Source organism: Saccostrea echinata, unplaced genomic scaffold (genome assembly GCF_033153115.1).
Source record: "Saccostrea echinata isolate AGI-Se365-2 ecotype Australia unplaced genomic scaffold, CSIRO_AGI_Sech_v1 ptg000033l, whole genome shotgun sequence".
Classification (NCBI taxonomy): Eukaryota; Metazoa; Mollusca; class Bivalvia; order Ostreida; family Ostreidae; genus Saccostrea; species Saccostrea echinata.
In genome coordinates, this window is record NW_026889782.1 from 31,930,723 (window position 1) to 31,953,191 (window position 22,469).

The 22,469-nt window shown below is 33.2% G+C and overlaps 2 protein-coding genes, 1 long non-coding RNA gene and 1 pseudogene across 4 annotated transcripts; 2 read left to right on the top strand and 2 right to left on the bottom strand.

Moving 5' to 3' along the window:
- Positions 1 to 6,021: 6,021 nt before the first annotated feature.
- Positions 6,022 to 8,169, bottom strand: LOC133198851 (uncharacterized). 2 transcript variants are annotated; one of them, XR_009722615.1, is made up of 4 exons: positions 8,013 to 8,169; positions 7,029 to 7,089; positions 6,520 to 6,668; positions 6,022 to 6,215 (listed from the first exon to the last, which is right to left on the bottom strand). It is a non-coding gene; the product is annotated as an uncharacterized LOC133198851 (long non-coding RNA). The 2 variants fall into 2 exon arrangements; XR_009722616.1 differs by lacking the exons at positions 7,029 to 7,089; positions 8,013 to 8,169 and adding an exon at positions 6,898 to 6,980.
- Positions 8,170 to 8,842: 673 nt separating this feature from the next.
- On the top strand, positions 8,843 to 10,036 carry LOC133198423 (uncharacterized). The gene is made up of 4 exons (XM_061334518.1): positions 8,843 to 8,864; positions 9,082 to 9,245; positions 9,330 to 9,391; positions 9,883 to 10,036. The coding sequence occupies exons 1-4, from the start codon at positions 8,843 to 8,845 to the stop codon at positions 10,034 to 10,036; spliced, it is 402 nt and encodes a 133-aa protein (XP_061190502.1).
- Positions 10,037 to 10,104: 68 nt separating this feature from the next.
- LOC133198425 (uncharacterized) lies at positions 10,105 to 18,219 on the bottom strand (annotated as a pseudogene).
- Positions 12,041 to 15,996, top strand: LOC133199201 (uncharacterized). The gene is made up of 6 exons (XM_061335047.1): positions 12,041 to 12,395; positions 12,500 to 12,677; positions 13,687 to 14,413; positions 14,632 to 14,956; positions 15,075 to 15,794; positions 15,989 to 15,996. The coding sequence occupies exons 1-6, from the start codon at positions 12,041 to 12,043 to the stop codon at positions 15,994 to 15,996; spliced, it is 2,313 nt and encodes a 770-aa protein (XP_061191031.1).
- Positions 18,220 to 22,469: the final 4,250 nt, after the last annotated feature.

Consider the following 22,469-nt stretch of genomic DNA (forward strand, 5'->3'; position numbering starts at 1 on the left):
AAAAACACTACTTAATGCGTGAAATCAAACTAATTACTGGAACGATTTTATACAGTTCACAAACAATTGCGTATTATAATTCAGGTTCATTCACTTTCAATGTGTAAATGAAAACACATTTATGAGAATATTTTCTACAATTCAAAACAAATGTGTATAAAGCTTCCGACCAATTGTCACGATATTCGAAATTATTCTTCGCAACGGATCTCATGTTGACCTCTATTGACCCATTTGATGCCCTCAGTGGACAGTTAAGACCGAAGAATGGTGTTCCATCGTGAAATGCCCATATTTCGTTCACTTTTGTCCCTTGTACCCAAATATCTGCGTTGGTCAAGTTAGCAGTCAGAACTGAAAAAAATCAAGGAAAGATATGACGTTGTTTAACTATGACGTATCCTTTATTGTGTCACGACATGTATGTACCTCATTCAATTACAGAATAACTATATTTAATTTTCCTATCAGAGATATGCCAAGTCTGTTATTTTTATGCAGCGGAAATTTAAGTCAGCATTTTGACAATGCTACAAAGACTCCTTTTTACATCCAGCTATTTTCTCTGGAACCCCTATGCCTCAGACTCAAGATACTGCTGACTGGCGAAACGAATCGGCACACCCAGCTTCTAGGCTGTAAATGGTTTTAACCAGTTTTTAAGCTGTTTGACACGATCATGATTTTAACTGTGCGACAATGCTACAAAGGACCCAGGAAGAAGGAGAAAAATAATTTTAGTAAATAATTAACAAGAAATTCCTTAAAGATATTAAACTTTTCTACAGAATCGATCTTGATAACATCCCCGCCTTCCTGTTGACACGCACTGACTGCATCTGCATACACGGCAGGTGACTCTTCATATTTGAGATATCTAGTGATATCTTTTGGTATGAATTCTGAATATCCTCTCGGACACGAGCCTTTAATGTAACAAGAAATAAGAATAAGTGTGATTGTATTTGTAAAACATACTTTTCTTGGAACATTGATTTTACCCTCTTTATATAAAGATCATACGCCAAGCATAATAAGAGAAAGTCACATTTCTTTTGGATTGGACCTTTAAAACCTTTAATACAGAGGTCCTGTGTCATGGTATGGTTAAGCACGATAAAGAACCTTCACTGTTTAATGGTCCTGAGTGCAGAGAACAATGAGTCTTTTCACGAAAATATTAGGACTTAGACAACAATTCACTAATTCTCTTAAAATTATTTATGTTATAGTTGTGCACAAAAATATGATATTTTGGTCATATTGAATTATACTGTAACTAGTCCTTAAAATACTTTCTTTTGTTAATGAAAAAAGTTTACAGTGATGTAAAATGTTAACCTTACTTATTTACACAAATACCCTGAAGTTGATATTAAAAGGATGCTGGAGTTCTTCATTAACAATACCTATTTATTCTTTGGAGACCAGGTCTTCTGACTATTTTCTTCCGTCCAGATCTTAACTATTTTCTCAAATGCCTACGCCCTCTACATCTATCAAAATTTTACGTCTCAATCGGCTTTCCCTGCTGGATACAATTTAGTTTCTGCCGGTCTATTTCGTCAGATTCTATTCTATACTGAATCTGTAAATTTCTTCAGTCTCAATTGAAATACTTATGGTGGAATCAGACAACTTAAAGAAACTAGTACATCAAGTTAACCATGAGGACATTTTCCGAAGACAAAAATACTGAAATCCATGCAGAAGATTCAGTTTTCAAATAGAATTTCTTGCGAAAATGATGAAATAAAATAAGACTTCTTACGTAAATTATTGAAATAATGCACGTCCAGGACATACTTAATGGGGTTCTAGTAACTCTTAGAAACAGATCCTTTTCCAAGAGTGATCTATTTTCATCATGAATCGGACATAATTTCACTAAGCATTAGGTTTTATAATATATGAAAATGTATTACAAGATTTTTTTTAGAAAATTTTTACTGTCTTAATGCGAACATTTATTTAATTTCAGATCGAGTTTATCAATCAAACAATTTTCGAATATAGTGTTTGTTAAAAAATTCTCTAACTGCTAGATCTAGAAACAAGCACTTTGAATAATATTTAACATTTTCCGGCTAAAATTGGCCAATTATTAGGTGTTTAACATATACTTTTTATGTACGTCACCCCTCGGAATATATTATAAAGCATTTTGTTTAAAACCTGCGATTTTAATTTGTTATTTGTAGTATTAAGTGTATCAGGACTTATTCCGGAGTTGATTTCTCAATATGACTCTAAAAGTTTAATTTTTATAATGAAAACATGAATTCACAAAGGCACCGTAAAGCAGATCATTCTCCAACAAAAGAACTTATCGATCCCGATATGAATTATTATTTGCAAAACTTCCATAATGCACGCACTCACTCACCTATCCCCCGTCTCTTAGCAAACAAACACATACAAGAGCAGGACTATTTTTCTCAGACTTCGTTGCAAGGGGATAATTTTTTTGTAAAGGAAACACAGTTTTACTTTTTAAATTTTCCTTGGAGAATACTTTTATAATTCTAAGTTAAATACATATAGGTGTAACTAGGTTTTGAATATTGAGCATGTTGAGTTTTGCTGGTGTAATGTTGATTTTCAAAATTTTGTCATTGATTACCGATCGAAAAACCAATTTTTCAAAACCAGCATATTTACAACTTTTTCTGTGCTTCAATTTAAACAATATGGCATAAAATACATATGGGTGAATCGGAACTGAGAAAGTCCGTGATCATATTAATATTGGCGACTTTACTGTACGTAGTTAATTCGAGCTAAATGTATGTAGCTAAATAAAATATATGTGATTGTACAAGTTGAGAAGCTTGAAGGTACCGAGAATAATCGTGGAAACAGCGACTTCACCGTGCGTAGGTAATTAAAGCTACGTAGCAAATTAGAGTGAATGATGTTGATAAAAATTTGAACCCTATTACACACAACTTTACTCATTATACATGTAATTAAATATTGAACATAATTTGAAAAAAAAAGTGCTATATTGTATACGAGACCATGGAGACCTTCATTTGCGCTCAGGGTTGCGTTATCTTCTTTCCCGCATTGCGTCACCTGCGCATGAGCAGTTGTCTGTAACCAAGAAAGAGAAAATCTTACGATCGCTTTTCACTTACGACAATGTGTCGATCTTACGACCACTTTCGTGAATATCACCATAACTTATATCTTAGGATTATCGTACGTTCAAACCGTAGTCGTAAACTTATGATTTTTTGTGAATAGATGTCCAGAATTTTAAATGGGTAAGACTACTTCTCAAGTCCCCTCTTAGTTTAGAGAAAATCTTAATACTGAGCATTTTTTTTTTACATTTATCAAATATAGGTCAAGTTTTCAAGACTTAAAAGCATAACAATATTGCAAAGTAAGGGAGGGAAGGAAATGTTATAAGAAATAGTTTAATGATGATATAATTTGAAGTTTGTACTTTCTAAAACTAGAAGACCTTACAATGCAAATAGATACACTCAGGTCACTTGATATACATTTCACACAAAAATGTAAGCTAAGCAAACCGTGTTTAAATATCTAGAAGGCTAGTAACTTCGGTGTGGTTGCTAGCCACAGCCCCTCCAATCCATTTGAAAAATATATTTGATCTTAATTGCAAAACATTTTATCTAAAGTTAAAAATGTATCATATTTGTTAAGATAAAAGAAAAAAGAAATGTAGTGAAAGACAGAGAAAAGGTTTTACTAGTTAAAATAAGTTGTGTAATTGACACTTGTTACGGGAAAAACTCAGTATGGTGTCAAATGACAAAGAACTTATTGTCCTCGTAAACTTGACAAATAATCATCAGCCATTTCAATTTCATAGTGCATGAAATATACTTACATTTGTATTCAGGATTAAATAATCAATGCAGATTTTATAAACATGGCAACTTCAATTAACGTTTACAGTGAGCAGGTATATTTTTCTTTCAGGCAAGAGTGTCCTTTATTACTTCTCAACCCACTTAAATATTCGTTCATTCTATTGGTTATTCAGATATTTGCCCCCCATTACGTTCCGATTGACTGGAAATAACCAGTATTTAAAAATACATTTCCAAGGTAACGTGTGTTCTCAAGATTAACAAAAGCAAAGAGGTAACATATAAAAGGATTGATATCCTCTTTCAGTTGCCCACGGTACGTTTACCACTAATAGCTTTAAAATGTGGATAAAACTCCCTGTCCTATATTTTATACTCTTCCAAGGAATATTCTTTTTTTACTAATAAATTTAATAAAAAATTGGATATCCAGAAACCATATTAGGCTTCTAGATTTAAACATGAATGACTTACACAGACTTACAAGCACCTTCTAAAAAAGGAATGTAACATCCTAGGTTTCTGAGATACATTAATACATTTATATTATTTATATCATTATTAGATATGGCAGAGATACAGGGTAATGTGTGGATCTTTATAATGTATGAGTTTCAAAATAGCAAAAGTTGTATAGTATTACAAAATCTCCAAATTTGTATTAATGCACTGACCATGAAAATTATATTCCTTAATGTGTATGGGGTATAATAACACAACGAACAGAGAAAGGTATCTGCTATTTTATATTAAAGTTGCCACGATGCAGCATAAAATCTTACAACTTTTTTTGGTTGTTTAAAGTGATTCGAACCTGTCGTGAAAGTAATTGGAAAATTAAAAGATAGGAACCCTCAGATAGAGGAAAAGTTTTTGGTTTAGGAATCATCAAATTTGATATATGCTAATGCGTTCGTTTCCATGGCAACAACCTCTGAATATGCCATTGTTTAAAAATGTAAAAGCTGTGAAAAAAATATCATTGGCATTAAAGAAAAGAACAAAAAAATCACAAATTATTATCAGAATTCATTTACTTGGAAATATATAACAGGGTAGCAGATTAACTTCATTTTGTCATTCTTTTTACATAGATATTACATTCAAACAGCATCTACGGCAGTCTGAATTTCCTCTGTCTTCTTAAAAATTGCCCATTTCATCTTAACCTTGACTACAAAAACGTTTATAAAATCGCACTAAATGTAATTGGATATTTATTTTTTAACTCCATTTTAAAAAAGAGATGTATAGCTAAGTAACAAAGGGTATGATTGGTATGTTCATGAGTCAGATAAAAAGATATGCTAATCCGAATTTTCTCTGACCTTTATTAAAAAATTACCCTGAAGCACATATATCTGCAACGGAGGCTACAAAATCAATCAAAAGTAATTAATTTTCAATTCACATAGTCAATTATTTTGAGAACAAACTTGAAATCAAAATTTTGAAGGACAATTAATGTAAAATTTCAAGAATTTTTAAATTTTCATTCCAAATTTCCTATTTTTTTTCTCTCTAAAAGTAAACTTTCAAATTGATTGTTGGTGAATAAAAAAGATCATCTAATATCATGATATATATATTTTTATAATTTTTTTAAGGTGTGATATGTATAATAAATTTAGAAAAATAATCCTGGCATATATACACAGTTAAGGTGAAAAAAGTGCACATTACTCATCTGAATATCCTCTGACTTTTTTAAAATAACAAACCCTTGATGTACAATATTTGCCTAAATTAGAGGGAAAAAAAATCCCTGCGACTAATCTTTCCTAAAATTCAAAATATGTAGGAATATGGAACATAATGCTATATATATATATATGACATAAATTTCTGTAAATTAAGAATCTCTCTGAAATATTTACATCCAAATTTCCTCTGTATGAACACAGAAAGTTAATTTTTAAGGTTGAAAAAATAGAAAAAAGCATGAGAAAAATGACAATGTCAGTGCTAACTTTTGCAAGCTCTAGCTGAAAAGAGCATAAAAGGACACACCATATGGAGAAAACAGACATTAGTACAACATTAGTAGACATTAGTATAGCATAAGTATCTCAAAAGAGTATATAATTCATGCTGCAGTTCTGTTCATACAGAATGGTTTTTTATCTCAAGGGAGATTCTCAAGGGAGTTTTTTTTCATATTCCAATTAAACTAGTTTCTTTTATGTGATCCCTAACATGAATGTTTCTTTCCTTTTCTTTTTTCCAACTTGCAATTGAATCTTTTGACTTGCTGTGGCTTTCGATAGGTAAAATTCTGAATATCTTGTAGGTCTTTTGTAGCAGCTAGAGCAAACATTTCGGTCATGGGTGGCAAGCGGTGGAAACAAAAAAAATGTGATCCTTAGCCTGAAAAAAAATTCTTCAGGTATAGCCTTACTGACAGGTGGACAAGGATTATAGTAATACATGTAACATCTTTTATAAAGGTCTTAGTACTGAGTTATCATTTTTTATTTTCATAATATGATTGTAATAAAAATAGTATTAAACCTATGGAGGGAAGGAATTTTTACACAACACATGCATTTTGTTTATAAAATCTGTGTGAAGCTTCAGCATTCAATACACCATAACACAGATGAGGAGGTCAAAAGTTTAATTTATGATTTTTATTTTGTTGTCAGAAATGTTGATATTTATTTATTCATACCCAGCCTGATGGTTTCAACATCAAGGTTATTTATCAGCGCATCTGGATCAAAAGGAACATACTGCAGAGAGTTTACTAAGGTTGTACATTTTGACTGCTGATTGATAAGAAATCCATTCTGACTGTTCCTTCGGCAGCTTTCAAAAAACCTGTTGAGATAATAAATCACACTTAGGTATTCAATTTACATGTTAATTTCATAGACATTCCTTAACAGTGTTTAACACTATTTATGTCAATTTCAACTCTCTTGAATTTCAACATTTACAAAACAGCAGTATGAAAGTCTGTATCATATTCTATAGCAAAACAACTTTTAAATTCTACTTCATCTTTCATATCATCAAACAGTTACATCATTATTAGAGATATCATTACCTGGTATTCATTTACTTTTTAAAAAATTTCTAAAGCCATTAGTAATGAAAATGTTGAATGGCAAACACTTTTTTAATGTGCAATCAGTTTTCTAGCTGGATTGCACATCAATCCCCCATTATCTCTATCACCTCTAAAGGCTCTATACTGTTTTAGGGATCATCTTTCTTTAAAACATCTTTCTTCCTTAATCTGAAATTAAAAAATAAAAAGTGCTAATTAATATTTATCAAACTTAACACAATTCCATGATTCCAAAAAAAAAAAAAAAAAAAAAAAAAAAAAAAAAAAATTAATAATAATATTTTGCACAATGCAATTACATATACATTAATTTTATTTAATTCCCTATTTTTTTTTCCTTTCAAACAAAGCTAATAAATGTGTGCAGTGTACAACCTCATGAACAAGGGTCATCAATATTTTTTTTAAAATAAGAATTGGTCAACTGTCCTTCAGCATATTTTTACAAACAGCATTTTAAACCACATGACATGTTACATCAAGTTTGTAGGTAGGACATCAATTCTTCATTTTTTTAGTCATATTGACCCCTGAAATGTTCATGAAATGTAATTATTTTTTCTGAAAATTGCGATGATCTCAATTAATTAGCAATAGGCCTTTCAGACTAATTCTGTTCACTAACTTCACTTTACTATCTGTATTATTTTCTCTAGATATTATAAACATCATGAACATGGGACAATTTTTTAAGTCATTGACAAATATGCATTTTTGTGTGTGACACAGTGTAGAAATTCTCAGTTGTGTAAATAAATTAAATATGGTTTGAAAAACACTAGTACACTGTACAAAATATGGCAACTAGTATCACAATCAGAACTCTTTGATGTCATTTGTTCAATCAAGTTGGGTTTTGTTTTGTTTATTGTCGAAAAGATATCTTTTCGACAATGAACGAAACAAAATAAAGTAACACAGATGTACAGTGTACATTGTTCATATTATATTTCTGCACTATTCAAGATAACCTTTCATAAATGATAATGCTATCTACAAATTTCGTGTACTAAAAAGGGACACATCATATAACATTACCACTAAAAAAAAATTCTGCTGTACTATCTTTTTCTATACATACATGTACTTACGTGAAAATCATGATGAACATCGTAATCTTGTACCCAGAAATGAAATCGCCTGGAAAGTTGTTGTAAGATACCAAACAGAATATATTCATATACTTCTTGCATATAAATACAACCGAATATACAGTGTTTTTTTCTCTGAAAATGTAATTGACCGTCTTTTTATCAACATGGCGACGGAAAACGGCGTGGGTATGTCGTAAATTCCCAATGTCGAAAGAACTTTCAAAAAGCCAATTTTAATAAATAACATGAATATTCTAATAAAAATTACTTTATTTAACTATCAAATTGTTTGCGACCCTATAAATTATTTCTATAACAAACGAGTCGTAATTATTAGTGTCACGACATCAGCCTATCTTCAGCAGTTCGAGTTGCGCGGTAGATTTGAATTCGTCGGGTTCGAATCACCTTAAAAGGCAAGGCTTAAAAAAATGGAAATGGTATTTCTATGGTGGTATTAAATCTTAAATGAAAAAGGTGAAGATAACGAACAATGATCAATCTCAAAAATATCTAGAAACGATACAAATATTTGAAGCATAAGACACGGACCCATGGAAAATCCAGAGATGGGATCAGGTACCTAGGAGGAGTGAGCATCCCCTGTTGACCGGTAATTCCCGCCACGAGCCCTATGTAGACGGAACATTCCGTAGTCAAATTCAATATAAAAACACAAGGCTAGCATAAAAATTGGTATAAAACAAGTCAACCAAAATTCAACCCAATGTTAGGTTATATTTGTTACAAGGTCTGTATAACGAGTATAGAATTTAAGACCTGCAAACTTTAAAGGTCAAATTCAAAGGAAATAGATACACTTTAAAATGATATATTTTGTAAATAATGGCTAAAAATAGGAAATCACAATATTCGTAAAATTTCAAACCTCACTGTTTTCTTTGTTTAACTGTTTAAAAATCGCTTAAATTAACGTTGATCGAAAGAGTTATTTCCCCTTTACGTGACGTCATTAGAGACAATCAACATCAGAAACCAATAACAATGTAGCATATAGTGATCTCCATTATTGTAATAAAAGGGGAAAAAAGGGCAAATTCTAGAGACAGTGATGGTGCTATACCAGAGATAGACCTTTCAATTAAGATAAAGCCGTACATGTTTGAGCCAATCAAGGAAAGCAACGTTACACAAATTGAAAACGATTCCTCGTCCTCTTCTGTTTCGTCCGACGGTGAACCTGGTGAAAGTGGAGATGAAAATATTACAGTTGACCAGTGACGCAGCACGTAGCGAATGCAGATGACTGGTATTTTAATCCTTTTTACTCACGCACTCAAATATGCTCTTGAGACATCCTACTATGAATACATTCAAGAAAACGGACAATTAGAGGAAAATGAACACATTCATGAGTAAGTCATATTTTACTTGACTATAGGCCTATATTCAAACAAGAAAGAAAATCACCAAGTCTGGTATAATATCCGAGAAAAAAAATGTCTAACAGGCACGAAGTATCGGAAGTTGGATGCCCCCTTACTTTTTTCGGAATAATTTTTTGCTGTAAATTTAAAATAAAAATTTTCTCTAAAGGCTGGCAACCACCCCACTCCCGGAATTCTTACGGTCAAGCTCTCACTTCTCAATATATCAAAATTTTTAGTCAGAAAAAGACTACCCCCTTTCCCATTAAGTTTTTTTTTTAATGTTTGGCTAGTAAAAATGTTATATCAGTCATATTTTTGGATTAACCCCCCTCCTTTCTCTCTCTCTCAGTATACTTTCTGGACCCTTGGAAAAAGATTCTTTGTCCCTTCTGAACAATTTTTATGTCTTTGAAAGAGAAACATCCATGTACATAATGAATAAAAGCATGCAAATTGTATTTCCTTTGTCATTTCAGACTGTACAGATATTTTGCCTATCGCAAATTTGTCAGATGGGTGTATCAGCGTCTCGGGAAGAAGAACAGAAGAATTCTTCCATCTTGTGTTGTAACCAAAATTCGAAAAACCTTTCCCTCCCAACAGTATTGTGGCTTTAAATACCCAAATTGACAAATTAATATACAACGTAAATTTTGAAATAAAACCATGAACTACACTGTACGTGAATCATTGTGTATTTAATTAAATCTAGATCTATGTGCAGCCACAATATCACATTTCCTTGCTCTTGGTTCAGTCTGGGAGATCGGAACAGGTCTCTCTCTATCTTCCATTGTCCTTGCTCTCCTTGCCTCTGCAAAAGAACTGTGAACCTCCCGCCTAAATACCAGCTCTTTATTCAGTTTGTCAATGTAATCTGGAAATAGAGCAATGACTTTTATTGTTGTTTAATGAAGGAAGTTAAATCAACAAATTAAACATACAATCGCAGGTGAGTTAAGGCTAGGTATAGGCATTTCTATGCAAATAATCTAATTAAAATGCCTAAAGACTATATCTATTATACAGAGAAGATAAAAACTTATTGTCTAATACATACTTGGTACCCACGACATGAGATAGCAAGTACACATTATGGCGTCATATTATGACGTCATTAGAGAGGTTGAGATTTTAAACTTGTACGCGAACTTGTACTTGTGCACAAACTTTGACGTACACGTTTTTTGTAATTTGTCTGTTGAGATTTTAATGACGTGTAACATGAACGTGTAGACTGCAATCAGTGTCTTTGTTTCAGCTATTGAGTAGTTTTGTGACATTAGTTTGACTTAAGTTAGTGAACAAAATATAGTTAAAATAAGTTTTCATGAAACTCAACATCCTAAATAATGAACAGCAATAACAGTTTTACACATAAATTGACTAGTTTTTTATTGAAAAAGCTACAAGTTTACACCTACTTGTAGATGCCTTTTTACAAGTTGTAGGAACGTGTAGAAAACTTATCAACACCAAAACTGATGACGTAATATGTGAGGAATTTAGGGAATTCGCCTACTAGACGTACCCGTACACGTACAAGTATGAAATCTCAACCTCTCTATTGTTCTTTACTACACAGGATTATAATGAATATTAACAAAATGCTTCGGCGCAAGGGCATGCTCTATTTTATCTCTCTGAAACAGGGTATTGCTGCACAAATATCAACAGCTCACTTGTGTAATTTTTATTTGTAAAGTTTTAAGTTGAATAAGGGTAAAAACGTATAGTCCGGTATAAGTTTCCTCAAATTCCGATCAAATGAGAACATGCCTGGGATTTGTGCAGCAGTTTTATTAATCTATAGATTATTCTTCTTAGCATTGTACAATTTTATGTCAAAATAAATAGGGTAATCCCTTGCGCCGAAGCTGTTTTGTTGATGTGTTTTATTACCTCCAGTATGTAAGATCTGTATCGTCATAATATGACGTCATAATGTGTACTGGCTATAACATGTCGTGGGTACTAAGTATGCATAAGAGAATAAATCAAGACTTTCTTTGAATAATAAATATACCTCTTCTGCGTTTTCATTAGCTCATTTGCACAGAAACGCCTACACCTAGCCTTAAGGTCTGACGACACGTTCCTCGAGTATCTTTTTTTGTATCTCCTCGTAATAAAGAGTTCCAATAAAACAATCCGGATTTTCACCGAAGTTGGTTTAAAAAATTATATTTGATTATGTCCCTTTCTGCGCTCTTTAGCGATTGGAGATAAATTTGTAATTTGTTTACAATGGAGACACCGGGAAAAAATCGCGGTAAGAATGGAAAATTCATTTCAAATCAAATGTTCAGGAAAGCCAATGTTTTAGAAGAAAACAGACAGAGAAATAAAGAAGTGGACAAAGGTAAATAAATCTTTATTATATGTATATAGGAATCGTAGACTGGTGATTCTTTTCAGAACAAGACAGTGTCACAAAGACACCAGGTAGTTCACTCCTCACACACGTATTTATTTGGAGAAATACATGTGTTCTACACATTTCGGATATATTTTCTTACTATATTATATATATATATATATATATATATATATATATATATATATATATATATATATTGAACAGACGATGCCAGTGTGTCTCTCTCACAACAAGAGTTCTCTGAAGCAAATGACATGGACAGAGTTTTAGGATTACATGTACCATACTATCTAGATGAGCATGATTATGCACAGAAAGAAGATGAAGTAGACACTGAAATTCTCCTAAAGGATGATGATAGTACTAAAAGTGATAAACAGATAGAACTAGGATATGTTGTGAACAAACTAATTGAGGGCTGTAACTGTTGTGGACATCCATTGAAGTTAACTGATATTTGTGGTGAAGTAAGATATGGACTGGGTTCATTACTACGAATAAATTGCAAAAAGTGCAACAAAGTGACTTCTGTCCCAAGTGGAAAGAGACACTCACGTGTGGATGACCATGCCAGCAGAGCATTTGATGTAAACACAAAGCTTGCTTTAGGTGTGTATGAGAACTCTATAATTTCTTCATATAATCTGATAAAAGGATAACATAAGATATATAATATAATGTCATATTACTTATATAAGTATTTGTTTTTATAGGAATGCTACATGCAGGCATAGGGGAGAAAAAGGTGTCCATGCTCTTGAGCGTATTGAATATTCCACCTCTTTCTCACACAACTTTAAAATCTACAGAGAGAGAAGCTGGTAAAGCAGTAGAAGATGTTGCAAGGCAAAGTTGTGATTCTGTGGTTACTGCAGAGAGAGAATCTTCTAGGTACACACCATAAATTATACCATGCTTGCATAATTAAAATTTTAGAAAAGCAATGTATTTCAAAATTATTATAAAAGTGATGCCTATATTGTAGGATTATTGCATAATTTATAATACATGTATTATACGTTCATATAAATTAGTTGAATCTGATTTGTCGAGAAACATTTATTAAAAAACACTATTACCTGCTGAATGATGAAGCCAGGCCCTCCAGCATAGCAACAGTCAACATTGCTTGACGACGGGTGATATTCCAAGAAATAGTGATTGCGCAAAATTTATGCGCGCAAAGTTCACTGTTATTATCATGTATTTGTATAAAGCATTCAGTATAATTTAATAAATATTGCATGTAGTTGAGTGTAACATTGAAAATTTTCACCCCTCGAAAACCATTGTCAACCTTGCAATTTGCTGCACCTCACTTGACAATGGTTTTCTTGGGGTGAAAATTTTCAATGTTACACTCAACTACATGCAATATTTTTATAATATGTCTAATCCAAGGCATGTATACATAAAATAAACTTGCAGATAATACTTCAACAGTTGTATATACTGAATACTGTGTGTATACATAGATTGCCACATTCAATAGTATTACACACAAAGATAAGCTCAGTTATCATTGAAAATGCATCGTTTATTCGCATTACATGTAATTTTAGGCTGGCGACTCCAGCCGAACTCAATCTGATAATAAAATTTATCCTGATGATATGTGAATTGTATTGTAGTAATAATGAAGAGTTGATGGTGTCATTTGATGGCGGCTGGCAGAAGAGGGGATCAGGGCGTTCTTTTTCAAGTTTATCTGGTAGGGTCCTATTGAAAGATATGAGATAATACATTCAGGTAATACGAAGTCAAAGACTTTATACATTATTTCACATGTTTGACGAAGGAAAAATATAACTGTGAAATTCATATTTCTAGGACACGCAGCAATGTAAGGCAGAGAAACTGGCAGAATTGTACATTTTGCAACACGCAACGGATACTGCAGAATATGTCATAGTGCAGAGAAAACGGGGAAGACTCCATCAACTCATGACTGCCGTAAAAACTGGACGGGGAGTTCCAAAGCTATGGAGCCAGACATGTGCATAGAAATGCTCAAAGATCTAGGAGGAAAGGATGTGCAAGTAGGGACTATCATCATGGACAATGATACTACAACAATAGCAAGGGCTCGTACTGAGGTAAACCCAGCTTTGAAGAAACAAAGTGATAAAAATCACACACTGAAACAGTTCACAAACAAGTTATATGATCTGAAAAAGTGTAAAAACTATAAAGAACTAAATCCTAAGACAATAAGTCACCTGTCAAAGTGCTTCAGATATTGTGTCGGTCAAAATCAACATGACTTGGATGGTATGAGGAAAAACTTGGAGGCTATATCCAGACATGTATTTGGTGATCACAGCTTGTGTGGATCTTGGTGTGGGTATTTATCATCACCAACGACTTACAAACCTGTTCAGTTGCCATACCACCGCTATCTTTCCGATGAAGGACTGAAAGTTGATTTGACATCCATAGTTGACTTTTACATTTCACAGGCTGATAGATTGGTGGATTTAGGAAGTACCCAGCCCAATGAAAGTTTTAATAATACTGTGGCAAGCAAGACTCCAAAATCAACATTCTACTCTGGCTCAGAGAGCAACGACTTTAGAGTAGCTGCAGCAGTTGCACAAAAAAATTTGGGTCATCAGTATATATTACAGGTAAATTGGAAAAATAAGGTTTATTCTTGAAGTATTATTACCCTTCCATAGAAATTCACTAAAATTATGATATTTTTTTTTCTTTCAAATACATGTTCTACATGCAGTTGTGATTGTTTTGTGAAATACTAAATTTAGCAATGTTACTTGAAATTTTAGCTTGAACTTTAGGTAAATAAGATTATTAGAAATAAAATTGTAAAGTGTTTTCATTTCAGGTAAATGAAAAATTGTTTCTTTCACCTGGGAAAGTGACAAGCAAAATTGCCATGAAAACAGACTTGAAAAGAAAGAAAGACAAAGACAAAGAAGATACAGCAGAGTACAAGAAAAGAAGAGCATTGAAAAAAGCTGAGAGCAAGAAAAATCAAGAATCATCAGCAGTAAAAGAGGGGATCACATACGAAACTGATGTTGACATCAACAATAATATAGACAACAGCATTACAGAAATACCCCCTCCTCTCATCAAACCCATTTCAACACCCATTGCAGCTGGACAGTATACATTTGTATACTTTGACTTGGAAACAACAGGTCTTGGTAAATATCATCATACATGTATTTCCATGTAAAAATTGTGCCTAAAACATGATGTGGTGAATTGCTGAAAAATGCTTTTGACTTCTTCTATAAATTATTTCATGTTTTCTCTTTTCAGAAAAAGATTGTGAAGTAACACAGATTGGAGCTTGTACTGATGATAAAATATTTTCCCAGTATGTCACTCCTCCAACAAAATCCATCTCTGCTTCTGCTACAGCTGTGACTGAACTAGCAATCAGAGACACAAGAATGTACAAGAATGGACACCAAGTTCTCAGTAAGACAACTGAGGAAGCTTTTCAGTCATTTATTGATTGGATGAAACAATTTACCAACATAATTTTGGTTGCTCACAATGCCATATTTGATTCCCGAATTATTGTGCATTTATTTGATTCAGTGGGACTGTGTGCCAGTGACTTCTTCATTGGATTTACTGACACTCTGCCATTATGTAGAGAACTCATCCCAAATAGAAAATCATATAAGCTTACAGATCTTGCTAAAGACATATGTAGTAGGCATTATGATGCCCATGATGCTTTGTCTGATGCTCAGACCTTACAAGAACTGGTGTTATGTGTAAAAGCTTCTGATGATATGATGCTCAAACATAGTTTTACAACGCAGTTTGTTTTTGAAAACAACTCTTTTGCAGATTTGACCAGCAGAAATTTATGTTCTTTACAACATCTTGTAGACAGCAATGTATTGTCAAAATTTACTGCAAACAAAGTTGCATCATCTGGTCTTCATTTCCAGCATCTTTATCTTGCCTATCAGAGAGATGCAGTAAATGGAATAAAGTATGTATTGTCTGACAAACATGCAACAGGTAAAGTGCGAGTTACTACAAATTCTAGAATTATTTCTTCTCTTCAACAGTATTTTATGAATCTGAAGTAAATTTGTAAACATCCAATTGTGTATTGTGATATTGTATTGTAAATCAGTCATATTTTCTTGTGGTATGTACATTTATCTCTATTTGAATGCAATAACATTTGAATCCTTGATTATATTGAACAGGAATGTGAATAAAAATTGTTCTTGATAAAAACCTATTTTGTCTTTTTCATAAAGAGAGGTAACTCAAGGACAGGTTTACACTGATGAAAAATGATAATTATTTTTCAAATTTTCAACAGCTTGATAATATCCCAATTAAAATTAATATTATTTATTTTCATTTTTAAAATGGTTACAATTTTTAATATATATATATATTTATACCAAAATTTGTTATATCTACAATTCAAGTGATTTTCAATAGGGTTATATAGGAAATTCCATCCTCTAGTATCTTGCACAAATGCCTGGTAATGTACCCTAAATTTTTGCAAGCAAGCTTGTCATAGTAGCAGTAAATCAATATCAAATTCCTGGAAAAAGTTATATATAATTGAGGAACGTGTCGTCTGACCTTAACTCACATGCGATGTTTGAAATTGTTTTTTTTTTTAATTCAATACATTTTTTTGTTAATTCAAGTCAAAAATCATTTCTTCTGAACAAATTTAGTTATGACCTTAATTTTGCAATACTCACTGAAAGTTTGTTTTACTTTCACTTCCTTAGCCACTCCTTCACCTTTCCTACTTTTCGGGAAAGACACCCTATACATTGTGTATCCTTGACTGGTTGTTGCGTGCTGTCTGCTGCAGTTTTCATTGAAATGGAGGACTGCTAACTGTAACCTGTGAATTTTCAAATTGGTAGCAGAAAAAATAAGATGTGAGCAGGTGATATTACTTGTTGTTAAAAGACCTGTTGACTGTTTACTCACCTAGCTTCCATTTGTGCATGAAAGTAGTGGACCAGTTTTGGGGAAAAGTGACAAAACTTTGTGGAAGGCTTCCAGACCAGATGTTTGTTCTGCTGGAGAAAGTAGCAATCGTCCATTAACAATTTTTTTCCAATTCAACATAAGCTTTAGAAACCTGCAGGGTAGAAATTGATGTACTGTTTTATATGTTGTAGTATACTTTTATGCTAATTAAATATTAAAAGAAAACAAAGAAAATGTACAAAATACTCAATTATAAGTTAATCTGCAACCAGAAAATTGATAGCATTATTTTAGATACCTTTCCTGAACCATACTCGGTCATCATCAAGTTCAACATGCTCACATCGTGGAAACTGTGAACCATGCCCTTCATGTACATTGCAAACATGGTTTAAAATGGAACATCATTTCTCAAGTACTAACTCTCCATTCCTTCACAGCTCATAGCACACCAGTAGGTATTGTAACTGATTGATTTTGCCCACTGACCAACAATCTCACAATTCTTCTTTTTAGCTACTGCTTCCAACTTCTTAAATACCCCTGATAGAAGACATGTAATTCCCTAATAAAATATGCTAAATAAAGGATTTGAATTATAAAAACAACATATAAACAATTCAAATTAAAATTACCTTTAGCAACATGCCAGCAATCAAACCAATGCGTAATTTCAGGATGCTCTTCACGCATATACTTTTTAATTTGAGAGTGGCGATCAGTAACCAGATGCGACACTTCAACTTGCTCCTCCTCTAAAAATGCCAAACCTCTTTTCAAACCCTCTAACTCCATGGCGTATGAGTTCCTTACTTCATTTTTCTGCAGTATAAAAAAGTTGCATGTACAATTACAAGAAACATGTTCTGTATTGACCCGGTAATGTTTAAAAGAAAAACATGAAATCAAAATAGCCCTATGATCTTGGAAATTTTTCAAAGTGTCCATCATATTCCAACTTAGAGTTTTCATGAAAAATGTGTTTTAAATTTAGTTTGCTCTAACCTGTACTAGCTGTGTGTCTACAATTTTATTTGTTTGAAGATCCATCAATGTATAGGACAGGTACTTTGCTGTATGTCCTGGGGAGCAGCATCTACCATCACCGCCCAGCCTCAAGGGTTCTCCCGCTTTCCGTGCTGCAGTTGATAGATGCAATTGTTCTCTGCCAAACAGTTTCTATCGTCGGGACTAGATAAAGATTCTGAATGTTTCATATAAGTCCCTACACTAAACATTTGTATTGATGCATGATTACACAATGTCAAAAATTTACTGGCACTACTGCCAGAAAATAAAACAGCTCCTGCCACAATCAAATTGCCAAGTGGCATGGAATTTGATGTCGGCTGACTCTCCCATTTTTTGATAAGGCAACAATTTTCACTGAGGCTATTAACCTGAATATAAGTACCAACTACATTTTTGGTTACTTTGCATGTGGATCCACAGTTGTTACAAGTTACAAACAAACTTTCCAAGCAGGATTCAAATACAAGAAACTTTCTCTCCTTGGCCGGACTTATCTCTTGATGCTCTGTATTATCTTGATCGTTGTTGTCATCTGGAATCCAGTCCGGATCCTCCATTACATTAACATCAACGGACATGTAACTGGTGTTGTGGTCATCATCTAATCGACTCTCGTCTGTCTGAGTTCCCGTAGAAACCAGGACTGATCTCCTCACAACAGGATCAGGTGAAATCTCTATGTCAGTCTGAATCCTGACATTTAATTTTATTTCCGCATTTCGTTACCATGACAAATACATTCATATGCAAAAAATATACAAGTATTAACAATTTAAAACCCTGAAGCCTGTGTTTTCTACTAAAGTTTTACTTGGAAAAAATCAAATAAATGATTATTAATGTGATTAAAAATATATGTTTGGTAGATAACAGTAACATGAGTTATGAATTAAACTTACAGCTAAACTGTGAGTAGTTTGGGTCAATTTGGAAAAGCAGTTAGAGTCATCCCTTTCCCCAACTGTATCAGCTGTTGCTTCGTTTTCCTGCACCAGTAGACACTGGTCTGTGTTGTCTGATGTAGAACTACTCTGTGGACATTCCCTGGGTAACATTATATCAATACCCTGAAATATTTTGCAACCTCATTATCTAGAACGCGCGTATTTATTCTGACAAAGTAACCAAATAATAAACAAAGAACACAAAAATTAAATGTATAATTAGAATTTTCAGTATACAGGGAACAGCAGGCACGTAATATTGTATTTGAAAGCGGGGGGCAATCTCGGGGAAAACCTTGACAGGCAAAAAAAGGGGGGATTCTAAAAACTCGAAAATCCTATTTCAGAGGGAGGGGGTCCAACTTTTTCGCAACCAAAATCCTTTATACATTACTACATAACCCATACCTTGACTATGAAAAATGTGGGGGGGGGGCACCCTTTCAAGGAACATTTTCAATAGTAAAATCTTGGAAAAATGAGGGGGGGCAGATCCCCCTGCTCCTCCCCTTCCCCGATTATTCGTGCCTGAAAGTATTGTTGTCTGAATATATCACAATAACCTACCATTAAGCGTCTCTTCTTACGAATTTTCTCCAGCGCTGTTGATTTTCTGGGAGTCTTAGCAGGTGTTGGCGAGTACAAATCCCCATATTCTACGTCTCTGGGTCTTTTACAAGGTCTAGCTGGGCTTGAGTAATCAAAAATAGTTGGGATGGCACCAGGTTTCAATATTTTATACTTCACTTTAAAACCAACTGAAGCTGCGAGGTCTGGGTGAACTGTAAACTGGTTCTTGTCAAAATGTCGTTCACAGAGCTTTGCATATTGACTGGGTTGAAAACCGTCTCTTTTTGATTTCAATGTCCATATTTTCAGTAATTTGGGGTCACTGGGAAATAAAAACAAACTTATACCTTGTCGTGATTTGTTGGTGCAATTAAATGCTGCACAATGCACCATCTAGTCCAAAATAACGTTCCCCGCACCGACAATATCTTTGTACGTTCGATTTCTCGGTGTCTCTAATGACGTCACGCGACATGGGAGATAAGCGATTTTCAATAAACGCTCCACTGGTCACACAGGTAAATATAAACGGCGATTAATGATGGCAATTGGTGACATGAATTTTTCTAGACAATCGAATCTTATCACTATTGCACCAAAGACTGATAATCATGAATAATAATGTATATTCAAATAATCATTATATTTGACCTTTAAACAAGGTTGTTGAAATAAAGAAGTGTTCGATGAAAAATAATTACTTTACACAACATTATTTAATTCCTGTAAATCATATACGGTACCAATTTTGATGCACCAGATGCGCATTTCCTCAAATCCTTCAGTGATGCTCATGCCGAAACGTTGGAAATCCGAAATATTTGAATAAAAAAAAAACTTGAAGAGCTGATAAAAGAAGGTACTAAAGACTGGAACCAAATACGTCGAAGAATCAGAGCTATGCATGAGGGAGATAATTCTTAATTTTGAAATAAATTCTGTATTTTACCACATCAATTAGATATTTATCCGATTTTTAAATTAGTACCGAAGAACTTAGCTCCTGGGCTGTAGAGACACTCGGGGACTAACAGATCAAGCAGAGACCTCGACCCAGGGGTCATAATGTTAATCTTATACGGTACCAATCTTGATGCACCAGATGCACATTTCGACAAAGTATGTCTCTTCAGTGATGCTCATGCCGAAACCCGAAATATTTGAATAAAAAACTTGAAGAGATGATAAAAGGGGGTATTAAAGACTGGGGGTACTAAAGACTGGATCACTCATATAAGCCGTCACGGTAGATCATGGTACGGCGCACGGTTTGTGATCGGGAGGTCTGGGTTTGATTCTCGTTCGTTAAACATAAAACGTATAGATATCATACGCCAAGCATAATAAGTGAGTCACATTTCTCAAAATTTTGCGTCTCAATCGGCTTTTCCTGCTGGATACAATTTAGTTTCTGTCGGTCTCTTTCGTCAGATTCTCTTCTATACTGAATCTGTAAATTTCTTCAGTCTCAATTGAAATACTTATGATGGAATCGGACAACTTAAGAAACTAGAACATTAAGTTAACCATGAGGACATTTTCCGAAGACAACATACTGAAATCCATACAGAAGATTCAGTTTTTTGATTGAATTTCTTGCGGAAGTAATCAAATAAAATAAGACTTCATACGTAAATTATTGAAATTATGCACGTTCAGGACATACTTAATGGGGTTCTAGTAAGTCTTAGAAACAGACCTTTTTCAAGAGTGATCTATTTTCATCATGAATCAAGCATAATTTCACCAAGCATTAGATTTTATAATATATGAAAATGTAAAACAAGATTTGTTTAAAATTTTTACTGTCTTAATGCAAACATTTATTTAATTTCAGATCGACTTTATCAATCGAAACAATTCTCAAATTAAATGTTTGTTAAAAATTTCTCTAATTGCTAGACCTAGAAGCGAGCATTTTAATAATATTTAACATTTTCCGGCTAAAATTGGCCATTTATTAGGTGTTAAACATGTACTAATTATGAACGTCACAAATCGGATTATGTTATAAAGCATTTTGTTTAAAAACTACGATTTTGATTTGTTATTTGTAGTATTAAGTGTATGACGACTTATTCCGGATTTGATTTCTCAGTATGACACTAAAAGTTTAATTTTCATAATGAATGCATTATTTCACAAGGGCACCGTAAAGCGGAGCATTCCCCAGCAAAAGAAAATATCGTAAAGAAAGAATATGTTACGTCCCTCATGCACGCACGCACGCACTCACTCACTCATCCCCCTCCCTTAACAAACAAACAAACAGATACTAGAGCGTGACTATTTTTCTCAGACTTCGTTGATATTTTTTTTTGGTAAAGGAGACACAGTTTTATTTTTAAAATTTTCCTTGGAGAATACTTTTATAATTCAAAGTTAAATACATATAGGTGTTACTAGGTTTTGAATAATGAGCATGTTGAGTTTTGCTGGTATAATGTTGATTTTCAAAATTTTGTTATTGATTAAACAATATGGCATAAAATACATATGGGTGAATTGGAACTGAGACAACCCGGAATCCTAGTAATATTGGCGACTTCAATGTACGTAGTTAATTCGAGCTAAACGTATGTAGCTAAATAAAATATAGTGATTGTACGAGTTGAGAAGCTTGAATGTACCGAGAATAATCGTGGAAACAGCGACTTCACTGTGCATAAGTAATTATAGCTACGTAGCTAATTACAGTGAATGATTTTGATAAAAATTTGAACCCTATTACACACAACTTTACTCATTATACATGTAATTAGATATTGAACATAATTTGAAAAAAATGTAGTATATTCTATACGAGATCATGGAGACCTGCATTTGCGTTCAAGATTGCATTATTGTCTTTCCCGCATTGCGTCACCTGCGTATGAGCAGTTGTCGGTAACCAAGAAAGAGAAAATCTTACGATCGCTTTTCACTTACGACAATGTGTCGATCTTACGACCACTTTCGTGAATAGCACTATATCTTATGTCTAAGGATTATCTTTTTTTTTTTGTTAACAGTTGTCCAGAATTTTAAATTGGTAAAAATACTTCTCAAATTCCTTCTTAGTTTACAGAAAATCTTTATTTTAGTATTTTTATTATACCTCTGTGAATTTTTTCTATATAAAAATATGACGAATAAACATGCTATTTTTTCCAAACAGCCCCTACAGTGGAATAGT